Source organism: Alosa alosa, chromosome 5 (genome assembly GCF_017589495.1).
Source record: "Alosa alosa isolate M-15738 ecotype Scorff River chromosome 5, AALO_Geno_1.1, whole genome shotgun sequence".
Classification (NCBI taxonomy): Eukaryota; Metazoa; Chordata; class Actinopteri; order Clupeiformes; family Clupeidae; genus Alosa; species Alosa alosa.
The window spans coordinates 7,475,206-7,494,364 of NC_063193.1; the positions used below are offsets into that span (position 1 = coordinate 7,475,206).

General features: G+C 42.7%; 3 protein-coding genes across 6 annotated transcripts; 2 read left to right on the top strand and 1 right to left on the bottom strand.

The window, feature by feature from the left end:
• Positions 1–2,121: 2,121 nt before the first annotated feature.
• On the bottom strand, positions 2,122–3,744 carry vps36 (vacuolar protein sorting 36 homolog). The gene has a single exon (XM_048243824.1). It carries the CDS (start codon positions 3,652–3,654, stop codon positions 2,506–2,508), a length of 1,149 nt encoding a protein of 382 aa, XP_048099781.1. The 5' UTR covers positions 3,655–3,744; the 3' UTR covers positions 2,122–2,505.
• Positions 3,745–3,871: 127 nt separating this feature from the next.
• Positions 3,872–12,800, top strand: lztr1 (leucine-zipper-like transcription regulator 1). Of its 4 annotated transcripts, none has more exons than XM_048243820.1 (20): positions 3,872–4,532; positions 4,726–4,788; positions 4,874–4,930; positions 5,066–5,145; positions 5,416–5,524; positions 5,745–5,825; positions 5,956–6,013; positions 6,191–6,330; positions 6,562–6,763; positions 7,024–7,134; positions 7,275–7,367; positions 7,466–7,561; positions 8,083–8,332; positions 8,569–8,738; positions 8,913–9,099; positions 9,740–9,866; positions 10,045–10,221; positions 10,458–10,563; positions 10,985–11,065; positions 11,529–12,800. In XM_048243820.1, exons 1-20 carry the CDS (start codon positions 4,363–4,365, stop codon positions 11,643–11,645), a joined length of 2,475 nt encoding a protein of 824 aa, XP_048099777.1. In that variant the 5' UTR covers positions 3,872–4,362; the 3' UTR covers positions 11,646–12,800. The 4 variants fall into 4 exon arrangements, with proteins under 4 accessions (XP_048099777.1, XP_048099779.1, XP_048099778.1 ...); XM_048243822.1 differs by having other exon boundaries at positions 8,913–9,069; XM_048243821.1 differs by having other exon boundaries at positions 3,873–4,532; positions 10,072–10,221.
• A 1,894-nt stretch (positions 12,801–14,694) lies between these two features.
• cldn26 (claudin 26) lies at positions 14,695–16,079 on the top strand. Its single transcript, XM_048244119.1, has one exon. It carries the CDS (start codon positions 15,027–15,029, stop codon positions 15,684–15,686), a length of 660 nt encoding a protein of 219 aa, XP_048100076.1. The 5' UTR covers positions 14,695–15,026; the 3' UTR covers positions 15,687–16,079.
• Positions 16,080–19,159: the final 3,080 nt, after the last annotated feature.

Genomic DNA, 19,159 nt, shown 5'->3' on the forward strand with positions numbered 1-19,159 from the left:
AAATGTATTAAAATATATTTTTGTCAGTCTACACTGAACATTTCAGTGAAGCGCAAGTTTTGGGAGAGATGTGTCAAGACAACACAGTTCGGCCTCAGCAGTCTTGAGCTTGGGAACCTCGGATTTAGATAATGCACAGACTACACAAACAGTCCTTTCTGTACCCTTGTAAAGTTGAAAAGTAGTGATTAACTTTGACATAGCGAGCTTGCCCCCAAGGCTATTGCCATATGTTATTTCTTTGTAAATGCCTATTCTGTTCTTACTCGTTACTTACATTCGTTATTTTGATCCATATGTTTACACTCGTTATCACCCAAAAATAGACCCTAGGTTGTTCTTAGAACAGACTTGTCCTTTAACAGTGAGAAAAGATAGGTTGTCTGATGGAAACTCACCATCTCAGAATCAGGATGAAGATCTGGAACGAATACCAACAGTTTGTTCAGATTAACCCCTCACCTGAAAAGCAGACATTGTCTAAAGTTTGACAGTTTTTTAAACTTTTAAAGTACAGTTTAAACCTTTTTTTTTTTTTTCTCAAAACTGCAGCTAGGTGCCACATTTCTGCTTGTGTCATTGGATAGATCATATGGGTGCTCTACCACTTCAGCCAACTGATGGTGATGTTGACCTTTGACCCCCATGAGCACCCAAACAGTCCATTTAGCCTATGTAGTCAGGGGCGCCTGCAGGAATTAATGCTATGGTACGCACACCCATCACCCCCAAAAAAAACGGCGTGGACAATTTTTCCTTTAAAACGATACATAGCATAACAACATCCACATGCAATAATGCAACAACAACGTCTACAATTACCTATTCATTTGGGCAACTTTATACATCCCTATACAGGCTCAAGCTACCTTTAGTTGTGTTATAGCTACTGTAACGTCTGGCTTTAAACAGCTGTAATGCAGTCGTTCTGACAAGCACACCATTTGCTTAGCCAACCTTGTTCTTGCCCATCTTGAATAGCTCCTCTAGCTTTGCTGCCTCCATCCTTTCTGTTTTTGTTGTTTAAACTTGTGATATCCATGATGAGTATTGAGTTAGTGAATTAGCTCAACATTGTGTGCTGATAACCATATAGAAAGCCGAGTAAAAGAAAACAAGTAGCCTATGCGTTGCAAGGGCATGCGTATTCTCTCCTGCTCAAACATGTGTGCGCGTTAATTTTGATGTGTTCACTAACTTTACTTAATAGAAAATTGTAAATAGCCTGATGGCATGCAACTAATGGGATACTGTGCATAGTTGGAAAGGTATGGTAGGGCCAATATGGTGTGAATATACACACACACACAAGGTAAATTTTCTCTCGTTGTTGAGTGATGGTACGCACAGTGCGTACGGACGTACACCTGCAGGCGCGCCTGTACTGTATGTAGTAACTGCGGCTATCTTATCCTAAGAGAAATCATAGTGCAGAAAATAATAAATACATAATGGAGAGATAATAGATATTAAGATTTAGGTCAGGAGGTTCCATGATTTTCTTTGTACCGGTACATCTTTCCATATTCTTGGATAGTTTGTGCCTGAATGAATTAGCAGCAGAAATCTTTTTAGAACCATATGAGCATATGAATTTTAGGTTCATATGTCTTGGTTGAATAGGTTGCACATGCTAAATCCAAGGAAGACTACAGGATATCTGCATCAGGGTTACATAACAATAATGGGCCCAAGTTGCAGAGCACTATATGCTCCATCATCACATGATCAAGACATGAAACCTATAGCAGTTTTGAGATGAAAGCGTTTGAAATTGCATGTTGCCATCAATGCCTAAAACTTGCATGACCTGGTCGGCAGGTGAGTGATTTATCTGAACTATTTGACTACTAGATGACACTCGGTTAATTTTAGTGACCATGAATTTTCAGTGTTTGGTATGTCTCTGGGCCCATTCTAAAAAAGGTTGCTATTAAATAGTAAGCCTATTAGTGTTCCGCTTCATGTATATAGATCAAACCTAGTCCTAATCTAAAAGCTTTTTTTCAGTGGAGATTTTCCATGGACTATCTTTATACAGGAAACCAGCCCTAAGTGTCTAATGGCCAAAGATGGAAAAAAATGTAAGATTATGAAAGCTGTTTCATCATGGGGGTCAATGACTTGCTAGAAAACTAAAATCATTCCAGTGTTATTTGACAAATAGTGATATTTTATTCCAAGACTGACAAGGAGATTATTACTGATCCACCAAAATGCCAATCCTCAGGCACACAACTAAGAATTGGTTTGATATTTACATATGGTGATTATGCCACAAAATATGAGAAAAACTATACAGCTCTGAGAGGAAAATGTCCAACAAGCAAGTTTAAGAAATAGGTATTCAAAATAATGTACTTTAGAAACTCACCACCAGTATTCTACACAGCAATTATTCTTTATCAGAAACAAAACAGTCCATCCTACAGCTATGTGACAGTTGCCACAAACTGAATTAGACTGCAAAAGCATAGGTGTTTCTTTAATATGGGAGATTGTGCATTAAAATAAATTTGGATAAAATCGTAATCCCTCTACTGAGTCATCCCGGCACAAATGTCCCATCTTTTCAGCCAGCAGTAGTCTCTCCTTAGATAGAAGTACAGACAGCCCTAAAAGTTTGGCAAACTCTTCAGCGGTCAGAGAACCCTTGTCCGACACATTATCCAGAGCTGAAGCGATCATCTCCTCTTCACTATGGGACTGAAGCTGCACCACCATGACGCCACTGTCAAAGACTCGCAGCCTCAAAGGCAGTTTCAGTGACTCAAACATCTTACAAGCGTTTACTAAGTCCTCAGGAGACAGAAGCTCCATCCCTCTGGCCCTGTTCACAAGGCAGTACACCTCCGTCAGAGCCATCATGCCGCCACGCTCTTCCAGAGGGGCCTGCAGCATGTCACCCAGCTGTTTCGCCAGCTGCATATGATAATGTGTCCCTGAACCGTGGGTCTCTCTAGTTACAGGGTTGGCTATGCCCATGCTGAGCAAGTATGACTTGAAACGGATGGTTTCATCTTCTGTGATGTCCCCTTGCTTGTCTTTGATTTTATTGGCGATGGATCTTGACAGTTCTACCATCTCTTTGGCTTTCACCATGAGCTTACTGAGGTCCTCAAATGCCTCCGATATGCTCTTGTCTGTCTCTTTGCGTTTCTCCTCCAATTTTCTCTCAATGCCTACTATTCCAACTGCACGGGTTCTTCCTGTCTTAGATCCTGTTGCTGTAGGCATGGGTTCAGAGGCTGGTGTGTTCTCCCATCTCTTTTGTGTCATCTCCTCTGTCAGTCTCCGGTAGAACTCAATCTGCCCGTGTTCCTTGAAGGACAACTTGATGTGGGAGAACTTACTGTGCTGGTATGGACCAGGCTCCTTGTTCGAAGGGTTTGGGTGCAAATGAATAACTATCTTTGCGCTCTTTCCAATCCCAGCTGCTTGTTCTTCGAAAAATATAACCTGAGAGAGAGGTATGGAAATGCAGCACTCGTGATTCTTCTGATCCCTCCATATCAGCCGATGGGTAGTTAGCAAGACTATCCCCAGGTCCATTTTTGCCTTTTCATCTCCATCATACAGTCTGATACCTCTTTGCTGAATCACCAACGTTTCATTTATTTCCAATAAACCATTAGACCACGTAAAACGATCCATTTCGTCGATTTCGCTGAGTAATTTGCGAACTTGCTGCTGCACGCCTTATGGATCAACAATATTTACTTCCTGTATGCTGTTCTACCAAACTCTTCCTGTCATGGAAAAACCAAAGGTGACGTCCATCATGTAGTCTTTCATGGATTCGCATGAATTGGTTTAGACGGTAAACGAACTACAATAACCATCAGCAACCCCTTGGGGCGTTATAACTGGCGGATGGGACTTTAGCAGAGCTTGGCAAAACAGCTGGATTTATTTGAGCAGCATTTTAATACTCAAGCTTGAATGTTGATTCATCCTCTCATGTAACGACTTCCGAGAGTACACAGTGTACGTCTATGACTGGACATAATGCTTTGAGAAAATATGTCAAGCTAGCTGGCCAATGCTCTCTGTCCATTTAGGCTGGCTGGCTAGCTGGCTAGCGTTAGCTGTCTTCTCTTGGAAATAACGTTATTTTAAGAGGAACTTCAAGCGATTTGGATTATTTTATTATTTATACATTCATTGAACATTGCATTTTTCATTGGGACTAAAGGTTCCTGCTGTGTACCGTTAATCCCTTTCGATCCTCCAAAGGTGCCGTCAGGTTAGCAATCGTAGATCAACGCTACTTTGACGTTTTGTGGAACTAACGTTATAACGTTAACGTTAACTTTTTAAACCGGTGTCTCATCGGAGACCGTCGTATAGCGATCAAATTGAATGTCATGGTTTCCAGGAACCATGTCTTGTAAATCCAAAGTTGCTCCGAGTGTTGACTTCGATCACAGTTGCTCGGACAGTGTCGAATACCTGACACTAAACTTTGGTCCTTTTGAAACTGTCCATCGTTGGAGACGACTTCCACCCTGCGACGAATTTGTCGGGGCAAGGTAACTGAATGGCTTGCACTAGTATTTCCAAACCTTTTGATGTTATTTGTACTACAATATATAATGGTTAAAACATGAACTACAGACCAAAATTTCAGGAGATTTTCCAACAAGAAGTGCCATTGATGCTCTTAGGCCTACTTATTGTTGACATACTCAAGACACAACATTGCAATGTTATTGTCGCTTACAGACGCAGTAAGCATACAGTGGTGGCATACAGGGACGCTATCTACGTATTTGGAGGAGATAATGGGTATGTCTTACGCTTTTTCTGTTTTCTACACTATACAATGTACAAGTTACTTTATGTTCACTTTATTATGTATGGACAATTGCAGAAAAAACATGCTGAATGACCTGTTACGTTTCGACGTGAAAGACTGCTCATGGTGCAGGTAAGGCATGTTGCAGGTGTGGTCTCTACAGGTTATGGACAAACAGTGCATCTTAATACACTCAGAATGTGGATGCCTTGTGGCCCTCAGCTTTGTGATGTGTTGTTCTAAAGACCCCTGTCTATCTCGTAACAGGGCTTTTACCACTGGCACCCCACCTGCACCAAGATATCACCATTCTGCTGTGGTTTATGGAAGCAGTATGTTTGTTTTTGGTAAGGAATGGTTGACCTCATTCTGTACCTTGTGATTAATTTTGGTGGTAGCATCACTTCTATTCAATGAATTATATAAAAGATAGGTCAAGCCACTTGTGTGTGCCTCTCTAAAACCTTAGCACGAGTGATTCTACAGTATGTTAATAACTCCAGTAGTAGCCATAGGCCTAGTTTGTCACCTGAAGTGAAAAAGAAGTGAGACTGGGTGATTGACAGTGTTGCTGACACATGACTTCAAATATGGAACTGTGTTGTGTGACCTCTAAGGTGGCTACACTGGCGACATTTATTCCAACTCCAACCTGAAAAACAAAAACGACCTCTTTGAGTACAAATTTGCCACTGGGCAGTGGACAGAATGGAAGGTGGAAGGCAGGTAATAAAATCTTGCTTATTTGTCATATTTGTACTCTTGTGAGTATTGAAGCAATTGTAGAATGGTATATAATAATAAACAAAAAGAATTGTTGGCAGTGCAAAGCATTTATTGTGACTGTATAAGTTGTATTTGCAGTCATCCAGGCTTGGAGCGAGGGGCTTAGCAGCATCAAATTAATGTTTTGATTTGACTTCATTCTTACTTTTTTTTAAATCAGATTGGTCGCGAGGTCAGCGCATGGTGCTACAGTGTATAATGACAAACTCTGGATTTTTGCTGGATATGATGGCAACGCCAGGTGAGTGAGAGCGCTCACTTATTGTACATACTGTATATGCATGTACATGGTGCTTCCATACACCTTGAAAATAAAGCAGCTGTAATACATGGGAAATAACACCTTTTTGCCTTTTCTTTTCTTAATACAGATTGAATGATATGTGGACTATTGGTCTGCAAGACCGAGATCAGGCTTGCTGGGTAGAGGTGAGTGTTTCTTTGGTTCCTTTGGTTTGTAGCGTCTGCTAATGCTAATAAGTTATGTGCATTATTGTGCCACTTTACTCTGAGTTTACCCCTCTGGATAAACATTCAGGTCAGTCAGGTTTTAGATGTTACTTGCGTTCTCCTGCAACTGATGCAGTTCTGCTGCTGTGTTGACAGATTGAACAGAGTGGAGAGATCCCCCCCTCCTGCTGTAACTTCCCCGTGGCTGTGTGCCAAGACAAGATGTTTGTCTTCTCAGGACAGAGTGGAGCCAAGATCACCAACAACCTCTTCCAGTTTGAGTTCAATGGTCACATGTAAGTGAGACAAGGATATGGCATGACTTTGTATTCACTGTGCCTCCTACTTTCTATGTCCCACTGGTATACACATACATACACATTTTCATTCATTCATTCATTCATTGTTATGGATTTTCATTCATTCATTCATTCATTCATTCATTCATTCATTCATTCATTCATTCATTCATTCATTCATTCAATCAATCAATCAATCAATCAATCAATCATGTCCCACTTGTGCAGATGGACTCGCATTCCTACTGAGCACTTGCTCCGGGGCTCCCCTCCTCCCCCGCAGAGGCGCTACGGCCACACCATGGTGGCCTTCGACCGCCACTTGTACGTGTTTGGAGGGGCGGCGGACAACACCCTGCCCAACGAGCTGCACTGCTACGACGTGGACTCGCAGACATGGGAGGTCATCCAGCCCAGCACTGATAGCGAGGTGCGGTAACGTGGATACTCTCAAGTGCACTTTTGAAGGGTGCTGAGAAAGCACTGAGGAGGTGACGCCACACTCTGAGAAAATTGGCTCTGAGTGGGTGCTTTCCAGAGCTATTTTAGAAACCCTGTTGTAGACAGAAAGGGGCTCGTTGCACTGAAGAGCATTTGCAGAGGAGCCTTTAAATCTCATTCTCTCATTCCGTGGTCTCTCAGAAGCAAACAACCATCTGTAAAAATGCCAATCTTCCTTTGGTCTCACAGATGCCGAGTGGCAGGCTCTTCCATGCAGCAGCTGTTATCCACGATGCCATGTACATTTTTGGAGGGACAGTAGACAACAATGTGCGCAGCGGAGAGATGTACAGATTCCAGGTTGGCTCCTTAGAATTGAAAGAATCTTAAAATGAAAAGTTATATAATGTAGCAATATGTTGATAATCATGAATCACTGCTTGTCCAGACTGTGGTGGTGTCAGTCTCCTTTGGTGTCATTCATTTACTCTCCTTTGCAGTTCTCGTGCTACCCCAAATGCACCCTCCATGAAGACTACGGCAAACTGTGGGAGAATCGTCAGTTTTGTGATGTGGAGTTCATCTTGGGAGAGGTGAGTTCCAGGCTTACAGTACTGCTCAGGTGATGTTGAAAGAGCCTGCTCAAAGCCTTACTAATGACTGCCTTTTGATCTTGTTCTCCTGACTGCAGAGAGAGGAGAAAGTTTGGGGTCACATTGCCATAGTGACAGCACGGTGCCAGTGGCTGAAGAAGAAAATCCTTCAAGCAAGGGATCGTCAGAAACAGGTGTGTGTGTGTTTGTGCGTGCGTGCGTGTGTGACAAAATAAAGCTCAAAACCCTTTGACAAGGAGGGACAGGACTGAAAAACTGAACTCTCATATTCTAGGTTCTCAGTGTCAAGTTTAGATTCACTGTCACCCTATGCTATGTACATGTAAGGGATAATGTATAGAACGCCGGTCATTATTGGGAAAATAAGTCCCGACAGTTCTTTAGAACACAGTTGATCAACCATCTGCCTTCACTTTTGAATGAAAATTCATTGCCATTGACAGCGGTCATTATTTGGAGGTCCTTAGACAAAAATAATGACCGGTAGAAAATCCCATTCAAATCAATGGAGCGTTCTACTTGCATTGTGAAGAGCCGGATAATAAGTACACATACATACTGTACACCAGCAAGTGAATTGCAACTGAGCAACTGAATAGTGCTTTGGCGAATCAAGTCTTTTCTTTTAATATACCTTTCACCACTATGTTCAATAGTACTCATGGCCATATTGCTGTGTCCTGCTGTTGTGTAGAAATGCAAGCAGGAGGTTGCTGAGGAAGGAGAGGAGGCGGCAGCAGCAGCAGCAGCAGGTGGTGGTGGTGTCCAGAAGGCCAGTCCAGCCAGCAGCACCTCCAGCAGCAGCAGCACCATTACCAGCTGCACCACCCGCGCCTCTGGGTCTCCACCGCTGCTGGAGGTCTGCATCCGCGAGGCCGAGGCCCAGCCGTTTGAGGTGCTCATGCAGTTCCTGTACACGGACAAGATCCAGTATCCACGCAGAGGTCAGGCTCACCGCAGGGCTCATGTTCTGTCATATAATATTTCTAAATGCCCATTGGTCAGCTTTGTATATTTGGACAGCCGCAGAAGGAACCAATCACAGAACTGAGGGGGGACAGCAAGTTAACCACGAGTTGCTCTGGGGACAGTGGCCCTTGTAATCTAATTTGGATAAAAGCGTCTGCTAAATACATAATGTAAATGTCTTGTTGTGTTTGCCTCCCTCGTCTGCTCACAGGTCATGTGCAGGACGTGCTATTGATAATGGACGTGTACAAACTGGCCCTGAGCTTTAAGCTTTCCCGGCTGGAGCAGCTGTGTGTACAGTACATCGAGGCCTCGGTGGATCTGCAGAACGTCCTGAGCGTGTGCGAGAACGCTAACAAGCTGCAGCTGGACCAGCTCAAGGTAGGGCCAGAACAGCAGGGGAACAACCCAGCACATATTTAAAATAGAACTGCTGACTGGAACATGGCTGCTCATTTGTCATTTTCTTGTTTTTTTACCCTCTCTTTCTTTCTCTCTATCTCTTTCCTCTTACCCCCCTTTTCTCCATCGCTTCCTTTTTATTCCTTTATCCAGGAGCACTGCCTTAATTTTGTGGTGAAGGAGTCACACTTTAACCAGGTCATCATGACCAAAGAGTTTGAACATTTGTCCACTCCGCTCATAGTGGAAATTGTGCGCAGGAAACAGCAGCCACCTCCCAGAATCTACTCAGACCAGCCTGTGGATATAGGTAATGAAGGCCCACTGGTGGTCCATAAAGGTATTGCAAGTGTTTTCAATTATATACTTTGAATGTTGGAATCACTATGTTTTTTCCTCAAACCTTACAACCATGGTCCTCAGGTTCCTGTTTAGTTTGAATGGTGGTTCATGGGTCACAATCAGTTGAAAATCCCTGCTGTACATAGATTAAGCTTTGTCCTCAACTAGAAATGTTTTATTTGTCTTTCAGTAGATATCTCTATTGAAGTTCTCTTTAACTCAAGGGACTAGGCTTAATGGAGCAATTTTTCACACGGATCTTGTTTCTCGAGCTCACCGAGTGTCGGTACGAGAAAACCCTGAAAACAATCGATTTTACCTAGCTCGAGTTGCTACAGCCAACTAAAGCAGCCATGCAGCTACAGCACTATACTCTGGGGGCATGAACATGGAGGCTAGCACCATAGCTGCCTGAAAGCCCTTGAAAACTGTTGTCTGCAGCAACTCACTCGAGCTTGGTAAAACTGATTGTTTACGGTTTTTTTCGTACCGGCACTACTCGATGACCTTGAGAAACTGAGAACTAAATGAAAAATCGCTGAATTACTCCTTTAATCTGTGTATGAGAAACCCACCTATAATGTTTGTGTATAATCTAGTGATGACCACTGAATGCTGTGCTGTTTTGTCTGGCTCAGGCACATCCCTCGTGCAGGACATGAAAGCCTATCTGGAAGGAGCTGGACGAGACTTCTGTGACATCATCCTGCTCTTGGACGGGCATCCGCGTCCAGCGCACAAAGCCATTCTTGCGGCTCGCTCCAGGTAGCACCCAGCTATGTGTCAAACACCTAAGTTGTGTTTTAGCTATAAAAAGTAGTTTCAATTTTAATTCTGTGTTCACTCACAAAAATAGAAAAAAGCAATGAATGTATGAAATGGATCTCACCCCCATATTTGTTTTGGGTCTAAGAAGATTGTATTTGTTCTTTGCTGTATTGAGTGATGGATTGAATGGATTTTTCGACAGCTACTTTGAGGCCATGTTCCGCTCCTTCATGCCTGAGGATGGCCAAGTGAACATCTCTATCGGGGAGATGGTTCCCAGCAAGCAGGCCTTTGAGTCCATGCTGCGTTACATCTACTACGGAGACGTCAACATGCCACCCGAAGACTCGCTGTATCCCATCATGCAGTTCACTGTTCAGTTTAGATACCAGCAGGGTAGTTGTAGGTTTTGTGTAGTTTTCTGTTGTCTAGAAAACAACTTGCTTATGTCATTGTTCATATGTTGCTGTTTTTTATTTTTATTTTGTTTGTTTGTATGTGTGTATAAGTAGTGTCAATACACATCACATGCATTCTAACTATACAATGTCACTGTACTGGAAGAGTGCACCCTTAACTTGAGTACAGCTACCTGTTTGCAGCACCATATTACTATGGGTTCTCCAACAACAGACTGCAGGCCTACTGCAAGCAGAACCTGGAAATGAACGTCACGGTGGAGAACGTGCTACAGGTCAGAGTTCTGTTCCACTCAACTGGCACCAGTCCGCCTCTTGAACACACCCCATCGCTTCCTCCCTCATTCCTGTTGAGAATCTTCTTAATTAAGCTTGTTAATGTTATTAATCACATTTTGTTTATGATATTATTATTGATATTGTTATTATTACGCTTAATGTAGGCTTCTCGACGTTTTTTAAACTAATAAAGTAGTGTTTATATACAATGAGTCGCTTTGGACAAGTATCTGCCAAATACCATAAACATAAATATAAACATTTTTTTTAGTGGACCTTTTTTTAGTGTGAAAGACTCTTAAATGAATGATATGTACTTCTCAGTAGTCCTTGTAGAGAAGAGTAGAGATTTGCCTAATTCGTACAGATCACATGTTCACATCTTGTCCTTGTGCTTGTGTCTGGGGGGGGGTCCAGATCCTGGAGGCTGCCGATAAGACTCAGGCGCTGGACATGAAGAAGCACTGCCTGCACATCATTGTCCATCAGTTCATCAAGGTGGGTACGCTGTTGTCCGGAGCGCTGGGCGTCTGCTGGCTCACACCGGAAGGCTGAGCTGCATATCACTGACCCACAGCACAGAGCATGCTCACTGAAGACCAGAGGAGAGGAGAGGCTTAACCCCAAGGCGTGCGGTTTCTTGGCCGTGTGCCAAAGGAACATCCCATCCGGCCTGTGCTGTTTGAATAACCACTGGAGACTTAATTTGCCCATTAGGGATTTAGTTTAGCCCATGACTTCTCCAGTGAGCAGAGATTGGTCATGTGCACTCATTGATCTTTGCACTATCATTACTTTTGAGTAGAAAGCTTCGGAAGGCAATTCCTCTTTTTTTGATTTATTTAAAGTATGAGTTCTTCTCCCTGCATGATTTTTGTCTTGGGCTTGTTTTGTGCCTCGTTTCTGACCTCCATTCTGTTGTTGTGTTTGTTCCTTTGCCTCCTCTCCCTTTCTCTGGCAGGTGTCTAAGCTGCCCAACCTGCGCTCTCTGAGTCAGGTCCTGCTGCTGGACATCATCGACTCGCTGGCCTCCCACATATCGGACAAACAGTGTGCCGAGATGAGCTCCGACATTTAGACACGGATCCCGCTCCTTCCTCGCTACTCCATCCCATTAGCCAACTTTTTTTTTTTTTTTAACGCTACAATGTTCTTAAGAGCCCTTTGTTTCCTCCTCCTCTTTGGCATGTGTGTTTTCGTTTCTGCTCCTCAAGCGCCACCTGCTGGCTCGTGTCATAACAGAGGCTGCCTGTCGGCTGGTGCTCTTGACAGAGATATGTGAGCCTGGTGAGAACCAAAAGCGCGTGGAGGCGGTGGAGGCTGTGGGAGAGCGGAGCAGCCACCGTCCCACTCACTGGGCAGCACTGAGGACGGGTAGACCAGGCAGAGCTGACGCCCCCCGGTGGTAAAACTCTGTAAAGAGACATTTCCGACATTTCCTTATATTTGTTCACTTTCAGGCTTTTCAAGTGTTATCTACCATAACTGTAATTAAAGGCTAGAATGGGATTCTGTGAAATCGCAGGTGGTTGTTGTAAAGAAAGCTTCAGGACCTGTGGTGTAGTACTAAGGACATCACGTAAAGAGTGCTTCTCAATACGTCCATGCTTACTACAGTATGCATTGTATTTCAGTGTTCCTTGTGCATTTTTATTTGTCAATAACGTTAAGTATGGTGAAGAAAGACTGGGAAAGAAAAGGCATTTGGATGCATACAATACTCAGTGATATGCTCAGAGAGCACTTAGTGCCTTTAGCGTCACTCCACCGTTAAGAGGCTGTTTTACTTTCCAAAAGCAAAAATGATGTACTGTATTTGTTATGGAAAAGTCATGGTTCATATGCTTTATTTTCAGAAAAGCTGAATATTACCTAGTAGCTATGCCATATAGTGTATTTATTTGAATCCATGTACAAGTCTCTCATTGATATAAACTTTTATGTTTTGGTGTCATGCTACAGTACACTTTTACACTTTGTCTTGCTCTGTAATGTCAGATATCTAAAGGCAAAAGTATCCTGAAGTTGGATTTTTTTTAACATGTAAATTTAACCTGTGAATACACAGTAAATGTAAATGTGTGTTGACGGCTTATAAACCAATGTACAGCTTTGCTACCGTTTATTTGTTTTGTAGTAAAATTGGCTCCATTATTGTTCATGTTACAGAACTGTGTACAGTATATGATATATGCGTGCTCAATGCCTTAATAAACCATTACTGTCACCGTCACTCGACTTGCTTCTGACTTCTTCACCATATGTGTGGTATGGATTGTTTTAAATTTCTGCCAGCAATGTCCATGAAATGTTTTTTTTATGGCATTTTCTCACTTATGGAAGCTCTTTATTAAGCTTGTCGCAATGTTTACTTCATCAAATGAGGGGTAGTTCCAGAGAAAGTCATTCAGGGATGCTTATTTGAATCAATCTGCTTTCAAAAGTTCCATCACTCCTTTGCAGTCTCACTCTTTCTTTTACGTCACCTAGGCTGTCCAGTGTCCACCATCACATGACCTCCCTCCCTGTGGTGAAACCTAAGAGATGAAAAGGTGCTTGACTTTGGCCTCCAGCACAATGGCCCTTATTCTGCCTGAGATGGACACTCCAGCCAGGGCTGCAACTGGACCCTGACCACACAGGGAGCCTACTCTTCTCTCTCAGAGGCAAAAGGGTATGAAACACTCATGTCACAGCTTCCCACCAATACTGAGGCCACAGGATGCAGAGGTCTTGTGTGGCTGATGTAGAGACTGACCTCTTAAGATACAAAGATCAATTACAAGGTGTCTGTTTTGGTGCATTATGACCATGTGACCTATTTTCACAGCTGAGAATGGGGAATGGCTTTCTTTCCTGACTACACTCTCTACATTGTCATCTTCATCTCTACTAGTCTCGACTAGCACACCAAAAATAGCAACGGATTTTTCTATAAGGTTAAACAATGACAGTGTATAATTGAAGGATTGTGTGTGTGTGTGTGTGTGTGTGTGTGTAACTGGAGGATGGCATGTGTGTGTGTGTGCTTGTGTGTGTGTGTAACTGAAGGATGGCGTGTGTATGTGTGTGTGTGTGTGTGTGTGTGTGTGTGTGTGTGTGTGTGTGTGTGTGTCTATGGAGGTTGCAAAGAGAGCTGTGGGGGCTGATTTTAGCCTCTAAATTGAAGGAGACCTTTAAGCTTCAGTTGTTAATCCTTGGCCTTTACCTGCGTAAATTACACCTATCTGTCCACAGGTTGAGTTAACTTCGATATGGGAGAGATAATGCAGCACAATGTGGCTTTCAGTTCACCTGAGTGATAAGTCATGGTGATGAAGGTAATGGAAATGTGTGCTGAAGCACCTCACTTAATGCACATTTTGCTTCAAACTATACAATGCATCATTCATGTCTGTTCTTTAGATTCAGAAGTTGTTTTAGTCTTAAGATTTGTTGGTAAAATTGTGCAAAGCAATGCAAAAAAAGAGAGAATCATTTGTTCAAATGATTTCTTACTAGCCACTTTTGTTGTAATTGGGACATGCCTTGGAACCAGGGCAGAGTGCTCTGGAGTCCCAGATGCATATTTTCACTGTGATTAAAGTGTGCATTTGTTGAGGTAGAGAGCATCTAGTCGGGGGAGTGCAAAAGCTCCCATCTTCTTCCCTTTTGTTAGCTCTATTTGTAATCTTATAAATAATGGATGTACTTGTAATGGAGAATGAACGATGGGGAGTCAAGGGGGAAATCAAACCACCATTCACTGAGGCAGACAGAGTAGCTGGCCAAGTGTCAAAGGTTTTGTGGGGGCCTAGTGCTGTTGAAGCACAAGCTGCCATTCAGATGGATGCGACACCTGAGCCTACTGGCAAGCCAATAGGCTTTCTGCAGATCCCTTCTGAAATGAATGGAGGGAGACATTGGGGACCAGGCTTCCCACAGGCCAGTCTCTTGGGTCGTCCGTATGCTTCGAAAAGCACTAAAGAAGAGGACAATGGCACCTGCTCAAAAAGAAAGAGCAAAGCTCTTTTGAAAGACGCTTTGAAGGACTTTGTAGTCTTTTCTCCACCTTGCTCTCCCCTTTTTTTTTTTGGAGTTTGCCCCTTCAAGCCCAGCGTACTCGTATTTCCCTCCTTGGAGACTCAGCGTGCACACACAGGTCAGCTCAGCGCTGGATATATCCACTTTCATGTCCAAAAGGGTGCCCATTGTTTGCCCCTGATGATATTTATCGGTGAGACAAAAACCGAACGCCTGTTGAAATGCCTCCAGGGCCTTGGATTATGTGGCGGCTATCAAGTGCATCTTTATTAAAAGTTGGTACGAGGAGGGCCAAGCTGGGACGGGCTAAGGCAACAGACATGTAGAAGGGAGGGACCATTTGGGGGGCCATGTTAACTCCTGTTGGGACGGAGAGAGAAGAGAGAGGCCACTGTGGAGAGAGAGAGACTAAGACGAGAGAGGTGTAGAGGAAAGGATGGTGTTTCTAACCACCAAGCTCGTGGAGAGGGTGTCCCTCTTTGTGTCTTTCGGGGGCCTGGTGACGTCGTTCGTCACGTTCTTCCTGCCCCTGTGGACGACGATGAACTCGGACCTGAATGAGATGGAGAACTGGTACGAAGGGCTGTGGCACCTGTGCATCTTCACCGAGGAGGTGGGCCTGCACTGCAAGGCCTATGAGTCCACGCTGGCGCTGACCGCCGACAAGCTGGCGTCGCGGGTGCTCATGTTCATCTCCGTGGGGACTGGGCTGCTCGGGGTGCTGGTGGCGTTCTTTGGGCTAGAGGGGGTGGTCGACGGCGTCGGGCAACGGCGGCGGCTGAAGAGGGGGCTACTCATCGCAGGAGGCGTCCTCTCCTGGGTGTCGGGTCTGACCACCCTGGCGCCAGTTTCCCTGGTGGCCTACGTGACTGTGGTGGAGTTCTGGGACGAGAGGATTCCCGATGTGGTGCCACGCTGGGAGTTTGGAGAGGCCATGTTTTCCGGGTGGATTGCGGGACTCCTTCTGGTGGTCGGTGGCTCTTTCTTGTTCGTGGCTGTGTGTATGGGGGATTATGAGGCCCACCAGGCTAAAGATTTAAACTTCTTCAAGGACACCCCAAGGTCACAGCACTACCTAAAGACAGAGGTCCTATAGCTTTATTCTCTGCTGTTGAAGAGCCGGGCGTGATAACTATCAGAGCTTTAAGATGGTCAGTTGCCAAGGTCAGTTGCAGGAGACTTGGAAAGGTCACCTCTGAGTCTATCTAGCTTTCAGTGTTTAAGTGCCAAGAAAAAATGCAATGTTTGAATGTAAAAAACCCCCCACAAAATTCAATTTTATGGCAAATCTGTAGTTTTACCACTGTTGAATGGGCACACACAGGTAATTTTCATCTGACCTTTTAACAGTGTAATTTGAAGCGTGCTGAGCGTTGAGTTATTTCAGAGTCACTCCTAGGAAATCTGCGTCAATTGCAAATTTGGGAGCGATCAGCATGATGATCTCTCTGCACAATCATCTGCCTATATGAGATTATTTTCTCCCTCCTCTGGCTCTAATCTAGATTTATGTCCTGAGTGTCACATTGAGTGTTATGTTCTACTTGCACACCCATTAAAATGAAGTCATTCTGAATTTTAAAATACTTTGGGATACGTTTTCTTTTTTCTTTTTTAATGCAGCAATGCCTGTTCTATCTGAGTGTAAATGTACAGTAATTTCCTGTGTATTAGTCACATTGTGTATAAACCACAGGACAGTGTTTTATGCAGTGAAAAAAATATACAACCCCAAAACAGAAAAAGTTGGGACATTGTGTAAAATGCAAATAAAAACAGAATGTCATAATATACTCGTTAAGTCTCGTAAACCTAAATTTAGTAGCAAAAAGGACATAGACAACATATCAAATGTTGAAAATGAGAATTTGGACTATTTCATGGAAAGTATATGTTAATTTTGTATTTGATGCCAGCAACATGTTTCAAAAAAAGTTGGGACGGGAGCATGTTTACCACCGTGCTGCTTCACCTCTTATTTAACACAATTCTGTAAATGTTTAGGAACTGAGGAGACCATTTGCTACAGTTTTGATAATGAAATGTTGTCCCACTACTCCCCGATATAGGATTTCAGTTGCTTAACAGTATGGGGTATTCCTACCTGGGTCAATCCTACCTGTTGGCCAGTCACATTCACATGGTGGAAATGTGTATTGGTAAACACACAACAAGAAAAACTCCAAGCATGCATTTTTACAATAAAATGAAGGGCTTTCCTAAAAGAGTACACCTGAAAACTTTTTGAAATTCTGGGGCAATTAGACATTTGTAGAGAAGAACGCTAATGGATGACATATAAATATGATAGACTTAATGATGAAGGAAAAATAGTAAACAAAGAAGTTCCCCTAAATGTAACAGAGAGTCCCGGCATTCTGATTCTTGGCAACTGATGAGTGTGAATGTTGATTGGCTGATGTCATTCAGGTGCTGTTCAATGGTGTGAATCTTAAATGACCAATAGCATATGCACATTGCTCCTAAAGCTGTAATAGGGATTTGAACTCTCAACCTAACAAACACCAGCACTAGGCATTATCCCACTGAGCCACTGACGATCCTAAATATTGGGTAGTCACATTCACATGGTGAAAATGTGTGTAGGCAAACACACCATCAAGAAAATTCCTAGCATACATTTGACAATAGAATTAAGGGCTTTATAAAAAAGAGTACAGATCTGAAAATGTGTACTGTTAATGGTATCGACCTAATGATGGTTGTATGGTTGTTATCCAAGAAAAAAAATTACTCATATAAGAATATAGGTGATATAGGATAAATGGGCTGAGTGGTCGAACTTTATTGGCCTATATCTCCAAATTATAATAAATCCAAATTATTTTGATAACTTTTGTGAGGCTTTGTCTAAACATTGTCTGTGAGAATTTTGGTGAAGATTTAATAATTTTTGAAGCCTGTGAAATTTTATGATGTTTGGCTTTTCTCTGAAATTGTGGCAAAAGTAAACATTTTTAGAGCATAAGACCAGGGTGAAAAAGATGCATCTGAATGTAGAGATTAATATGATGAAACAATTTTGAGTCTAGGTCAATCTGGTAAGGAGAAATAAGCGTTTTTGACAAGAGCGCCACCTTTGGGTGCAGTACCTCAAATTTTGGGTTATGGGTAGTGGGGGGTACTGGTAATATTATGAAAGAATTTTGAGTCTAGGTCAATCTGGTAAGGAGAAATAAGCATAATTAACTTTTTTTTCCAATAGCGCCACCTTTGGGTGCAGTACCCCAAATTTTGGGTTATGGGTAGAGGGGGGTACTGGTAACCATACCTGAAAATTTCAAGAGTTTTGGAGTTACGGTTTAGACTGCAGTATGACTTTTACAGAATTTTGGCAAAAAATGAACGGTACAAAAAATGAACGGTACAGAAACAATAGGGGTCCTGCAGCTACTCTGCTTGGACCCCTAATAAGTGTGCTGCTTTCAGCAAGCACACTTAATAAAACTTAAGAAGAACAATAAGTGTGCTGCTTTGCAAGCACACTTAACTAATTGCCTCTATGTTTCAGGTTTTGCCTTTTGGGTAATGAGGTGCCCCTGCGAGAAATTGAAGCACAGAATCTGCTTCATTCCATGAAGTAGTGAGATTATTCTCTTTCAGCATCCCAGTATTGATCTTGAAATGACAAACAGCCTATCTGCCTCATTAATGTTTAACACATTTCCTGAGAGTAGAGCTAAGTGTTAATATCAGATATTGACTCTATTCTGGGGGGGTCCTACAGGAGAGAAAACAACACTGCAGGGTGTTGACTGAAATTTAGCAAAGCTGTTACTCTCAATAAATTATTCAGTCAAAACTGACCTTTTAATTAATCTGAAAAATATGAAGGGGCTGTATAGATGTGGCATTATATGAAATGTGTTCCTCTGAAAGTGAGATCATCAGTTATAGCTTGCTCCTCTATGCTACAAGGATCTCGGTGACTTTATTTTATCTTTTATCTGCATTTCCTTTGACAACCAGCAGAGGGCCCAGTGAGTACTGTATGCAGACTTAGCTGCAGCAGAGAAAAAAAATGGCAACACATTTTTGTAGGGATTTGTTTGTAATCTTTGCTTGTAGTGCAGTAGGCTAGGTGTTTGCAGTCAGCTCATGCTCCCCACTCTAACCTGATAGAGTCATTGGGAAAGAGAAGCACATCTCAGAGGTGCCTTGACTGTACAGGGGACTAGATGATATGATGATCACTGTGACAACCACTGGGTCTTAAGATTAAATTGTAAAAAAGTGACAGTGCTAAACAAAAAACACTCTGCATCTGCATATATATATTATATATTATATATATATTGTTTCACTATAAAAAATATTCACCTTTTAGGCATTCATGCAGAGTGTTTCACATGACCCTGCTGCTGTGGCAGTGAATGACAATGTGATTTAATTGATCCAAATTACAGTCTCAATCTCATCACCATTGATTGAGCATGACATGCATATGAAAAGTGAAACCAGACCTTGGTTGGTTGGTTGGTTGATCACTGACCTCTCTGAGAGTCAGTGATCTGAATATTAAGCTAGTCAGTGTATCAGCTCACTGGA

Coding starts and splice junctions, on each gene's coding strand:
- lztr1 (XM_048243820.1), top strand. CDS start 4,363: ATGTCATGGTTTCCAGGAACCATGTCTTGTAAATCCAAAGTTGCTCCG. Junction 4,533..4,725: donor GACGAATTTGTCGGGGCAAG/GTAACTGAATGG, acceptor TGTCGCTTACAG/ACGCAGTAAGCATACAGTGG. Junction 6,331..6,561: donor TTTGAGTTCAATGGTCACAT/GTAAGTGAGACA, acceptor CCACTTGTGCAG/ATGGACTCGCATTCCTACTG.
- cldn26 (XM_048244119.1), top strand. CDS start 15,027: ATGGTGTTTCTAACCACCAAGCTCGTGGAGAGGGTGTCCCTCTTTGTG.
- vps36 (XM_048243824.1), bottom strand. CDS start 3,654: ATGGATCGTTTTACGTGGTCTAATGGTTTATTGGAAATAAATGAAACG.